We start from the raw sequence: 13,256 nt of genomic DNA, 5'->3' as shown, positions 1-13,256 counted from the left end.
TCCATTTCATAAATGCTAATCCCAAATCATCAAGTGTGGATCTAAATCCCACCCCAAAAGGGAGCAGGAGGTGGTCTGCAGGAGGTCTGCAGACAAAGCTGGATTTGAAAACTCTTCATTTTATAAAGCCAAAAAGCACCCTGCCCTTGTGTGAATGTCACCCTAATTTAGTACACCAGATCACAAAAGGCCACTGCTGGACCATCAGCCTTGTTTGCCAGGGTATTTGTACAAATGCATTGTGGCATCAGCCCGAAGTCCTACCAAAGTCAATGGGGCTCTTCTGAGATATGCACATTGCACTGCCAGTCCCCAAAGATAAACACACTGCAGCACCGTCACCAAAAAAAAAAAAAATTTCCACCCTTTTGGCCAGGAAAAACATTACTAAATCTAGATTTCATTAAGTTTCTTCATCAAATATTAACATTTGGGTATGGGGAGACGCCCATGAGGATCAGTACACACCTGACACTACTTAAAGTCTAAGCTCCCAACCGTACTGTGAAGTAGACAGACAGGTTTTGAACTACAACAACTACAAACACAGCATCACTTACCCCAAGCTGAATAAATATTTGCATGACATTTTGACTCAGGTGTTTAAATTCTAGGAAACGTCTGACTTTATCAGCCCGAATCACAGACAAACAATACCAAATATTATCACTAAAAGCACCTTTTGAAACAACAGTTTCAAAAGGTTAACATCAAACACTCAGCAACTGCACTTTATGTCCAGTTTTAAACATGAAGCCCACGCAATTCAGAGAAAAATCCGGTCGAGGCAACCCAAATATCCTGTATCCACAAATAACTTCTTCCTAAGCAAGTGTCAGGTTAGGATGCTCTACGTATTGTTGTCAGTACCTACAAGGTAATGACTCTGGGGAACTCCCATCTCTTGCATATTCCCTCTCCCACTCTCATGAAGAGGCAGCTGGAGCCTATTGCTGGACTTTGGATCATGCCCTTCAAGAAGGATGGCCCAATTCTGACCCACGGGGAGCTGGTGGTGCCACCTGCATAAGGAGCATCCAAGGTAAGGAGACAATTCTGCTAGTCCTGCCATGCCTGCAGCACACTCTAAAATAGCTGGGCTGTTAGGTGCCACCTTCCCTTGGACCTCACCCTGTTCTATTTCCAGAAAGGGAAGACCTTTGAGGGGCTACCCATCAAGTCCCACCCATCCTCCTGGGTGACAAACAGAGAGGAGCTGCTCACCACCAGGGAACATCTCCTTATCTGCTATTTTAAGGGAACTCTACTGTTTTAATTAGTCTTAATTCTCAAATACACACTAAAATATGTGATTTCTAGACATCACTTTGTGGGTGAACCCCTGGCCCTGCTGAAGCCACTAGCTGGATTCACATCAACACCACCTAAGCAACAGCTTTATTGATCATACTATATTGATTGGTCTTAACATACTGATCAAGTTTACATAATGAAATAGAAATAGGATGTTTACCTTGTACCGCCCTGAACTACAGCACTGGCAGTAGCTCTGGGGTTTGTATACATACACTGCTAGTAGCAGAGTTGTGATGGCTGGGCTGCTACTGTTGAACAAGCTAAGACAAATTAAATATTTCTCCAGCTAACAAAAAATTGCATAGGGAGATGACTTGCCAACCACTTTCCACTTAGGTGAACGGCAAACAAGTGACTCACCATTCAGCAGAAGAAATTACAAGTTTTGCAAGAGGCAAAGTGCTTCGGGGAGAGTGTCTAGACTATGCAAAGCAAGGCCATAAATTACACCTTTTGGAAACAAGGGACTTTAGCAGGGCTTGGAGCTGCATGATCTGATAAGACTTCTCCACTCTTAGTTCATAACATCTCTGGCCCAAGAGGTGCCACCCACAATAATTGAAATGTCAGGCTGTGGATCAGAAACTGCAAAGTTTTAAAACAGCCAAAGACCAAGCTCACAGCCTGGTCTTTTTAATTACCTGCCTCACAATCCAATAAGCTGCAAGTATATAAATAGCCAAAGTATGACAAATATTTAATATCTCCTAGAATTAAATTAAGATAAGGCACTGGGAAAATAAATGGTAAGTGTTTTAACTGAAAATAACCATTTTCTGCAGATTCCAGACAATTTGAGCACAATAATCACATTCTGCACTCCACGCTGCTACAAAGCACAGCATGTCAGATGTGCCATCACCTTCCTCCTCATTGTGATGCCCTGCAAGCAGGCTCACTTTCACTTTGGGGCTGGCACAGAGCTGGGGACAGCCCCAGCCAAGAGCCCAGACACACACACAGCTCTTGTTTGATGGTGGCAATGGTCTGTGCCCACACTGAGCCATCTAAGTGGTGAAACCAGACCCTACCTACTCTTCAAGATTTGTATAGGCATAGCACAAATAATTATCCTGCAAGCTTTGCTGCAACTACAGAGTTGTGCAAAAGGTCCAGCACGTGCTTGAGAGCTTCCTGGACCTTGCATCTCCTTCTTAAACAGCACTAGACAGCAACTGAGGAACAGACAGAAAACAAGTAGAGCATCTTCTTTACCTCTCCTGCCCTGCAGAGCTGAGAAAACAAAAAATCTCCAAGGGTTTCTTGGGGCCAGCAGAACAGAATCTGACCACAAAAATGAATTCCTCAAGCAGAAAGCTGCTAAAACAAGTCCCAACGCCACCTGAGTCAGGGTCTGTCCCAGAAGAGCAATGTGTTGGTGGTTTTATGAGAGAAGTTGTGTAAATATGGCAGTAGAGTAGCAAGCCAACCCATGATAGGGAAGAACTGCGTGGTTACTTGGAAGGCTGCACTAGCTTTACTATGTTCCTAACTGCTGTAGCATCTGTGTGCCTGCTGAAATAGCAGAAATTCAGTATTCAGTAACCAATTTAACAGTTGCTGACCCCTCACACCTGTTCTGCATTAAGCACTGTGCTTAAATCAATCACTATTCAGCAAAGCACAAGCTTAAGCGCTTTGCTGAATTTGACTGAGAATTTTGCTAATGCACCTGACGTCATCCCACAGGCTTACACAGGGACCCAAATCATGAGCCACTTCTCCCAGGAGTAGCCCTGGTAATCTGCAACTAAGCTGGAACTTTTTTCATCCCACATTTATCCCACTGGGAACTGATTTACTCTCCTGCCTGACTAGTCCCTTGCTCTGCAGCAAAGAAAACAGGCAATAGCAACCATGAGTGCAGCGATGTCTGACCTAATGTGCTCCCCACATTTTATCTCCTAACAAGTTCTTCCTGCTGCCCCTTTCCCAATGAGTGTTTTCAGTTTATGCTATTTTGAAGGGGCAAACATTGATTCCAAGGGCTGTGCTGTGCCTTTTGACTGCTGTGTTGGGGAGGTATTTAGCAAGAGGTACAACCCACATCCAAGGATGCTTGGTTTGCATCACTACAGACACACACCTTGTCCAACATCCCTAGGCTGCTGGCTGAGCTCTCCTCCCAAAGGCTTCAGAGAGTTAGGATCAAGTGGGAAGAGGCACCAAGCACGGCTGGTCGTCTGAACTCTACTTCCAACAAATCAGCATGAGCTAGAGAAAAGACTACATACATCCTGGGAAAACAATTACCAAGCTCAGTGCCATCTGCAGTAATAAAACACTTTGTTCTGAGAGCAATGGAGCTGGCAAAGCCACTTTCCTCCTGAGCTGGATCATGAGGCTGGAGCCTTCCATGTGCAGCAATACTGTAAGCTCTGCTGGGAGCTTTTCCTCCACATTCAGTAGGTCTCTTGCTCAGATTCCCCAGGATCTAGTAAGAGCTGCCCAAACACTTACCTTCCTCCCACCTGGGCCAGAAGATAAAAATGAATTCTCCCTGTTTTCACAAAGCTTTTCAGGGATGAGTATCTTGCAGACCACTATCTGTATCTCAAATGTGCCTGGAATTCAGTGGTGGCTTAAAAAAGAAACCTAAGTGGGAAGTAAGACAGCACAGGCAGGTATCTAATAAGCCTTTTTTCTTTTCCCTTAGGAAACACTGCTAGTGAGATGTAAATAAAAGAACTTACAGGTAGACATCACAGATGAGTAGTTACTCAAGTGGAGCCTTACACCATAAACATCAAGATAAACCCAAAACAGAAGTGTAGACTTGAACACGCTGATCTAAAAAAACAATTTTTACTCTCTTGCTGAAATTTCTGGTGTGTCAGGATAAAAAAAAATATCAGTTCTGAGTGGCATCTGTTTAAATTCATCTGGAAATCTGAAACAGAGTTTGTGGCTGGTGTAAACAAGCAATGCTGTCATGCCCACGTGCAGTAAATACCCAGCTACACCATCCATTCACACTTTTCCGCTGCTCTCTTCGCTCTCATATACATTCTAATTTATCAAACAGCAAGTAATTACCTTTGTGGTGCAACAGCACCTTAACAACACTGCTCTCTTTATTCCAAAGTGGTTCATGAGTGCTGCAGAACACCAGGCTGCATTTTACAGCTCCCAAGCACAGGTGTGTGGCTACACAAGCAGTGTGTGCTGTGCTGGTGCATTCACAGTGCCAAACATGCAGCCCCCAGGGCTCCAGGCACCTGCCAGCTCTGACACAGCAGCGCTGCAGGATCAAGGAGGGAGGATTACACACCTCAGGGGAGGTACCACAGGGATCTACAGCCCAGGCAAGAACTTCAGTGCTGTGGCGATAACAAAATCAGTGCTTTCTTAATCAGGTAAGCCAGCCAGGAAACCACTTTGCAGGGCAACAGCTTCACTGCCTCACCTGCAAAGCCACGGTCACCTGCCTGGGCTGTGCTCGGGGTGGCAGTATCTCCCATGCTACACAGCAGAGCAGTGAGCCAGGTGAAGCCAAACCTCATCCCTTTCCTTCCAGCACTGGGCAGAACCTGAGCAGAACTGGGGACAGATTACCAGCCCTCATCGCTGCACAGTTGTGCCCAGGCATCTCTGTGGTGGCTGCTCAGCACCTCCCTGACGTGGCTGTGGGCTCTGAGCAGCCTGGCATGAAGCCAGGTCCCCTCACCTGGGCAGAGCCCCAGTGGGTGTCCCAGATGCTCTGTCCAGGGGCAGTGACTGCAGTGGACAGATGGCCAGGGTCAGGCCCTGGCATCTCCAGGGGCCCAAACATGCAGAACTCCCTCTGCAGCCTCTCTGTCCGGCACCACTGGGAAAGGAGGGAGTGTGGTCCTGCACACCAGCCTGGAGACTGCAAGTGACAATGCTGGGGGGTCTTCTGCTCCCCATTACTCCAAGGATGACACACTTCCCTGGCAAACAGCAGACTGTGCGGGTGGAGAGGCAAATGCCACATGGCAAAGGAAGCCGTTTATCCCTCCTCTGCTGATGAACAAACTGACCCAACAGCCCCATTAGAGCAGGACCAAAACTCAGTTTTCTCTCACCTTCCCCCTAAGAAGCAAAACACATTTATTCCACTCTGGTGAGTCTTGAGCACCTGGTATTTTCATCATTACTCAAGACCAAACCAACACACTGCAACCAAAGCTCAAGAGGGGACAAGTCCCACACCTTCACCCTCTGGTCCCTCTCCAGCCAGAGAAGGAAAGGTGCACTTTCCCTGAGGAATGTGTGAGGAAACCAAAGCAGAAGAGCACATAAAGTTCAGCAACAAACTCCAGGCCCTGGCAGACCTTTAACTGACTTCAACAGGAGTCATGACTAAGAAAAACAGGCAAGGACCTATCCCAGCATGACAACTGAATATAGGGATATAGAGAAGACAAAAAACCAGAATTAATTCGCCTTTAAAAGGGTAAATTAAATTTAACATGTGTTATGTTAAATTTAGCTTTCCCAATTCCACTTCACTGCTAAGTTTGAGGGGAGATGGTCAGCCCCCAAGACACACCTATTTTAGCTATATGTGTTAAACTGGACATGCTTCCCTATGTTCTTTATTTCACAGAGAATGGATTTCCTCCCAAGATCCTGTGTAACTTCCACACACCCTTGAGTATTGCTGCCAGTTTGTAATTTTTCTCATTACTCCTCATTTCTTTGTTTCACCTGCACTTTATTCCCCACCTTTTCTTTTTCCCTTCTCTCTTATCTTTTCACAGTAAACTATTTTGATTTCAGGCACTATAAACTGTCCTTCCCAGCCACTCTCCTCTGGACTGCTAAGATGCTGTGTGCTCCCTTGGATAAACTACTTGTCAATTTCAGTTCACTTCCACGTGAGAAACAGTTGCAGGACTTATTTTATTTCTGTGAAACTAACAATAATGTAGATTTCATCATCTTTCTCTAACATGAAGAAGTTGCATTGGAAACAAAAGCCAAGATTACTTTGGAAATTCACAATCTGTTGAAAAGGGTTGTAGGCAAAAAGAACAGATAAAAGAAACTCCAAATCTGGCTATCATTTCAGCTATGCACTTTGCTCAGCAAACAAAAGCAGATCATTCAACCTTCCAGCAACACCAGATTGTCCTATATTGCCTTTAAACTACATGATACAGTACGGATACACTTTCCTACCTCCGTATGTTGCAATGACTAATAATAGTCCTGTGGTGTAGCAGAACTGAATGTCGTTTGCATCAATACATCCAGGAGTCTGCCTGAATTATAAAGGTCATTTCTGAACACTGAACAGTATCAAGGCTAAAACTGCAGCCTAAGAAACTCAACTGAAAATGGTGACAAAATAATGGCCAGCTGCTCCAGAGAGCTACGTTACATCACAGACCTAACTCTGCCACAGGGAAAAAAGTTGTCTGCATTTAACTGAAAGACGCCTGTATCCACATCCAGGAGAAACTCCATTTCTGCCCTGGCCCATGAGCTTGTGCCTTAGAGGAGAAACAAGCTCCAGGACGGCTCCTGGAGATGGGGAGCCCAGGCAAAGCTCTCCTGCCCAGCCTCTGCTTGGAGCAGCACGCGGCCCTGCCGTGGTGACGCACTTGGGGAGGAAGACTCAGGACTGTGGCAGAGACTTCAGTGGCAAACCTCTGCTGCCGCATTTTGCCGGGAATCCGGTCTTGGGGAGCTCACCGTACACAAACACTTTCAAGAAGTTGAAATGAGAATCAGCAACTCCCCAAGTCAGTGCCAGCACTCCCAGTTCAGCAAACTTTGCAGTAAGCATGGAGTTGAGTCCCTTTGCAGGAGGCAAGAGCACGCGCCTGGTGTTTTCCACCAACATAACCCATTTCTCTCCTTTCGACAACCTTTAGATGGCCAACATTCCAAACTTCCCGAATCAAAATGTTGCGTAACTAGAAGCAATGATATATGTCACCGCGCCGGCTCTGTGTGGGAGACCACGTCGGGGAGCAGCACAGAGGGTGACAAGGGGTCAGGGGGCTTCCCCGAGCCCCGGGACAGAGCTGCTGCCAGCTAACCGCAGCACGTGGGCCCAAGGTGCCCTGTGCCGGGAGTGCCCTTGGGGTGCCCGGGCAGCTGCAGGCCTGGGGAGCAGCAGGAGAGGCGAGGACTGGGCTGGGATGCAGGCAGAGGGGTATCCAGGGGAGCGTGCAGGGGGGTAGGTAAGCAGGGGCAGGCAGGTGGGCGGATGGCAGGGGGTAGGAGGGCAGGAGCAGGCAGAGAGCAGCTGGAGCTGGGTGATGGAGAGGAGAGGCCGGGCCTGGCCGGCGGGGCAGAGCCGGGCAGGGCAGGGCACGGCAGGTACCTTCTGCTGCCGGCGGGCCATGTCGGTGGGCTGCTTGGCGTTGAAGGGGTAGGCGATGCAGCGCATGACGAAGACGTAGAGCTGCAGCTTCTTCTTCCTCTCCTCCTCCTCCCGCTGCAGCCGCTCCAGCTCATCCTTCTCCTTCTCGCTGGCCACCGAGGGGCTGGGGCTGGCGGGCCGCGCCGCGCTGCTGCCGCGCCCGCCGGGCTGCAGCCCCCCGGCGCTCCCACCGCCGCCGGCACCGCCGCCGCCGCCGCCGCCGCCCGGGCCCTCGCCGGGGCGGCTAGGCGAGAGCCGCGCCGCGGCGGGCGCCAGCGGCTCCTTGCCGCTCTCCTCCTCTACCAGCTCCTCCGACTCCTCCTCGCTGGACGACGGGTCCAACATCGCGGCGGCGACGGCTGCGCTCGGCCGGGCGAGCTCCGGGCTGCGCTGGGCTGGGCTGCGCTCCGCTCGGCGCGCCCGTGTCCGTGCCCGGCTCCGGCTCCGGCTCCGGCTCCGCGCGCCGCCGCGCCCGCGCGCGCCCCCGCGCCGCCCCGCCCCGCCCCGTGCGCGCGGGCGCTGGCCGCGGTGCTGCACGCGCGGGCCGAGGGGAGCGAGCGCCGAGCGGGCCCTGCGCATGCCCGGTGGGAACTCCGCGGGCGCCATGGCTGTGGCCGCGGCGGCGGGGCGCTCGAGCGGTGCGGGGGGACAGCCCGACGGGAGCCTGGGCCCGCCGTGTCCCCGCAGCCCCACACGGGCATCGCGGTGCCCTCAGTGTCCCCACAGCCCCACACAGGCGCGGCTGTGCCCGCGGTGTCCCCATAGCCCCACACAGCGCGGTGTCCTCAGCCCCATACAGGCGCTGCTGTCCCCGCGGTGTAACCACAGACACCACTGTCCCTCCCAACCTCCGAACCACACACAGACACCGCTGTGTCCTCAGTGTCCCCACAGACAGCAGTGTCCCTCCTGTGCCCCCACAGCCCCACACAGACATCGCTGTGTCCCCACAACACCCTGAGCCACACAGACCTGAGGCTCGCAGTGCTTGTTTTCCACCAAGCAACTCTTCTTGGACTCCAGTGCAGCTAAAAATCTTCATCGAAAAGCAATACTACTGATAAATATTTCACCCAAGTTACTAATTATTACACATATAAAGATATCGTGGTGTTATGCCTTGAAGATTACCTGGGGCAACTTGAGGACTTCAGGAGCCACTCTGAGGGATGAGTCAGTAAAGACGTCTTGTGTTTTCAGTGGTTTAATTTTCGGTGATTTTCAGATCTGATTGAGACTTCATTTGTGTGTACATGTGTATTTGTGGTCGGTGGGTGTTTTCAAGGTTTGGTTTTTCTTCGACTCAATTAGCGATGCTTCTTTTGTAAATGTCAAAATACCTGTCACCTGTTAATTCATGTTAATAAATATTTAGGGAGAATAGGTAAACATCGGCTCCTGGTGATGGGGCTGTGAGAATAGCTTGCGGGAGAGGAGACAGGCGCTGCTTCTCACGACGTGTTCCACCGTTTTCGCAACAGCTGGGCTCTCCAAGCTTCTTGCCTACTTCTAATTAAAAGCTTAGTGTAGCAGATGAGTCTGGAAAAACTTCTGGGTCTGGCATTTCCGAAAGCCTTGAGAAGTGACTGGAAAAATGGTGTACAGAGCAAAAAATGGTTTTCTCCATTTCCATCAGCCTTACCTGCTAGAGCTGGGGCATTCTGCACATCACCTTTCCGTGGTGTGTGTCCTGCCAGCAATGTGGGAAGCTCTGAGCATGCTGAACTCCTTGTGAGGAAGAGCAAAATTGTAAAGTTCCTGCAAACAAAGTTTTCCATGTGCTTCCCAGTGACAGGAGCTGGTCCAAGCTGAAGTCAGGAAGAGATTTTTCAGCCCCACTTAGCCTTTCTCAGTATCCTTTCACTTCATACCTCCCTATTTATTGTTCTTCCACACAAACAAATAGAAGTACCATGATGTCGTCGCTGTGATGCAAATAACCCTGCTCGCCCAAGGTGTGTAGTTGTGCTGCCACTCCCTTGCTAGGGGGGACAGGTCATTTATCACCTGCTAGTGCCATTTGGCCTGGCATTGACCCCTGACCTGGCTAATGCAAAGACAACTACCACAAGCGTGATAGGATGTCTCCAAAGTCTTTTCCTCAGTGAAGTTCTCTTATGATCTTAGTTGTCTTTTAGTTTCACATTTCCTTTTTTTTTAAATTGATGCCATTTTTATATTATCCATAAAAAAGCCCATTGCCCTGAGTCCAGTTGTGCCAACTGTGAGTGCAGAAAAAAACTGAATAAATTAAATCAGTGCCTATAATGATATTATGTGTAGGTGATCATACAAGAGAGGAGAAAACAGAAGTCTTTGAGTTTTCAAGAAAGAAATGCCATTTATTGTATAGGAGAATGGAAAAAAATCTGTGACATGAGGCTGCATGTGCTCTCCCTCATAGCTGAGGAGGTAGATGTACAGAAGCTGCAGCTCTCTGTCTTCCCTCTCCTGGACAACACAGCAATAAAGCTCTCTCAGATGATCAGAGAAAAATTGGACCATTTGTTATGAAAGGTTTTCTTTCTGTGGTGGTTGCTCTGATTATTGAGGTTACTCTGCAGAGGTGGATTTGCTAGAGGAAAGCAGCTGGGGATGACAGAAGCAACTTTTGCTGATAGGAACATCACAGACATTGAGTATCTAACTACAAAGACAGATTGACTTTTTTGACAGATTGTCAGAAAAGATTCCTTAAATTAATTGATGCAAAATAGATACATACAAGCACCAAAAAAACCCCGAATGTTCTTTTTTTAGGAGCCTTCAGAATTATATTTATCCTTTAGAGGGTGAGATTTGGCTCACTGGAGAACCTTGAACTCGGTTATGTTTGAAAGAACCTGATTGAATATCCAGATATGATTAGTCAAGGTTCATCTGGAAGTTCTGCTGCTCCAGAGAAGCAGGGACACATCACTGTCAATGTGATCAACACTTTATTTCCTTAATTCACCCAGCCATGTTTTCCCAGCAGCTGTGTCTGAATGTACAGTTAAAATGTTCATGCTTTTTACTGAATAAAGGAAAGAATCAGGTCAAAATTTCTCAGGCTTCTTGCTCTGTTTTTCCAAATGCCATATTTGTCCAGAGAGATCTGGACAGCTTCCTCTAAAATATCTCTCACTTACAGTTGTTGGCATCTTATTGTAAGGCAGTCTGTCTAGCATCATGCAGGAAGGGAAGCAGTGGAGTGATCATGAAAATTATGTGTGCCTAACTTCCAGTGGTATTATTTCATGCTGGGTACTTGTGTAATTACCCATCACGAGCAGGTAAATATAGATAAATAAGAGCATTAGCTAAGTAATTTTTGATGTTATATTGGTGTTGCTGTTTTCTCAAGATGCTAAAACAAAGGCTCTTTGGGTTAAAAGGATGCCTAATGCTGGGTAGTTCGTTTTCAAGATCCAACACAGCTGCAAAAACTCATAGTCCTTTCTAGCTTTTCCCTTTGGAACAGGCTCCAAGAGGTTTTAAAAATCTGCCCCGACATATTTGTTCCCAGCATAATGAGTTAATTGCATCTGCTAAAACACTTTCCAGAACAATTACTAAACGAGATCCAAGGTACCTGCTTGCCAGCTCTGTTTGCAGGTTCCAGTAAGAGGCAATACTCACCATGAGGGAATACTCCACCTATGTGCCTGCTTCTGTTTGCACTACAAACAAGGAGCAGCAAATACACACACACCCATCCCTGCTGAGGGCAAAACGCTTCCCACCTCTCATGGCTGGAGCCACGGCAGCTGTGTAAAGGAGATTCCAGGCAGCTGGAGGTGTTGAAAACAGAGTTGGATGAAGAATAGTAAAAGTATTTTGTGAAATGTTTCAAATTTGTTTCCATTTTGTACAGTGTCAGAGGATAGAACCTGCTGATATCAGAAAAAATCACTACTGTAGCATTGGTATCCCTCTCCATTTATTCCCATTAGAGAGGGGAAATCAGTGCAGACAATGATTTGTGGAAATGGCTGTAAGGAAAAGCAGAGCTGAAACAGAGGCCCTGGCTTTGGGAAGAGAGTTCCTGTGTACACGGGCAGGACCCAAGGCTTGGGAGAAACCCTCAGAAAGAGTAAACTTCACTTAAAGCAGCCATTTGGGAGAGCTTAACAGAATATCTCCCTCAGGGAGGCTCACATTTGCACGAAAACCAAACAAACCCACGCTCTTTTTATTAATCCTGGTTAAAGGCCTAAACCAGAATATTTATGAAAGCTGGAAGCAATTAGCGCCTTTGTAAAAACTATGTGCACTGATGGCAGGGAGTTGCAGGGACTGTCTAGAAGAGGAAAGAGAGAGTGAGGCTCATCTCTTGCGTTGTTTAGCCTCCCTTGAGATCCTTTGTGGCCATGGAATATGATAGAATCATAGAATCATTAGGGCTGAAAGGACTAACTGTTGACCCAATACTGCCATATTCACCACTAAATCATGTCCCCAGGGGCCACATCCACACACCTTTTCAACACTTCCAAGGATACTGATTCCACCACTTCCTTGGGCAGCCTGTTCAAATACCTGACCATGCTTTCAGTGAAGAAATTTTTCCTTAATATCCACTCTAAATCTTCCCTGGTGGAACATGAGGTCATTTGCAAATCCCTTGCACTGAACATGAGATTTGAAAGCAAAGTCAAAGCACAGACTCTAGTGCTGGGGAACTCACTGCTTCTCCCCACTGGTCACCCCCTGCACTCACTAGCCCCTATCCCTACTCCAGCTTGGGTGGTGCTGTTTTAATGAGCCTGAGATGGTTTGCCTTGTATGTGCAATATGCAGGGTGTGGAACAGAGAACACTGGAGGGGTGTGCAGGGACCCCAGCGGGGATTCACCCTCACTTTGAGACTGACTGCAGAGCAGCTCCTGATTTTTGACAGTACTGTCCAGTGCCAGCTCCCCAGGAATCACACGGTGCCTGCTGGCTGCTACTCTTGGTGTTTATGGGAGTCCAATATCTGAGATAATTTGTTCTTCTGGCTGTTACCTACAGCAAATTTGGCCCTTTAGCAATGTGCCATCAAACATGATATAAGTTTTTGCTCGGCTGTAGCTCTTGCTTTAGAAAAGCAATTTTGTGATACAATTCTGAATTTTGTACAGTATCAGGTGCAAGTGGAAGGGAAAAAAGAGGAAAAGTAGGTGGCAAAGACTCTACTTAAAATATCTTACAGCTCATAAAGATGAGACATTTCAGCAGCAACTTAAAGAGGAAGCAGAGGAGCTGCTGAGGGCCAGCTTGTCTTAGGCTGTGCAACAGGTAGTGCAAAGTAAATGGCACCATCTCCTCAGGACTTGCTGCCATGTGATTGGGCACATGCTGTGAGGGGCTGGACAGTTTGCACCTTGCAGCAGGACAGTTTAAAGAAGTGGATAATGGGAGTGTGTCAGTGGGCAGGTTTGACCGGCATATCCTTTGATTCAGGCGTGAATAGAGTCTGGCTGCAGTGTCACTGGAAAACACTGCCTCTGGGTAATAACACTCATTTATAGAGTGGAAATAGAAGTCCTGGTGTGTCCTAGGCTCCATTTGTTTCACTGTTTCCTAAAATAGCACAGAAAACAATTCTTGTTTCTTGGTAACAGCGTTATATAGATTTC

The 13,256-nt window shown here is 47.9% G+C and overlaps 1 protein-coding gene across 17 annotated transcripts in view; it reads right to left on the bottom strand.

The window, feature by feature from the left end:
* Positions 1–8,106, bottom strand: part of CADPS (calcium dependent secretion activator) — a 205,285-nt gene extending 197,179 nt beyond the window's left edge. For all 17 annotated transcript variants that reach the window (XM_085072396.1, XM_085072395.1, XM_085072398.1 and 14 more), the window contains exon 1: positions 7,616–8,106. In XM_085072396.1, coding sequence (XP_084928522.1) covers positions 7,616–7,999 — 384 coding nt within the window. In that variant the 5' untranslated portion in view covers positions 8,000–8,106. The remainder of the gene's footprint in view (positions 1–7,615) is intronic.
* Between the last annotated feature and the right edge of the window lie 5,150 nt (positions 8,107–13,256).

This window comes from Lichenostomus cassidix, chromosome 12 (genome assembly GCF_008360975.1).
Source record: "Lichenostomus cassidix isolate B80296 chromosome 12, HeHo_3.0, whole genome shotgun sequence".
Taxonomy (NCBI): domain Eukaryota; kingdom Metazoa; phylum Chordata; class Aves; order Passeriformes; family Meliphagidae; genus Lichenostomus; species Lichenostomus cassidix.
The sequence above is the reverse complement of the archived record's forward strand: the minus strand, read 5'-3'. Positions and strand labels throughout refer to the sequence as shown.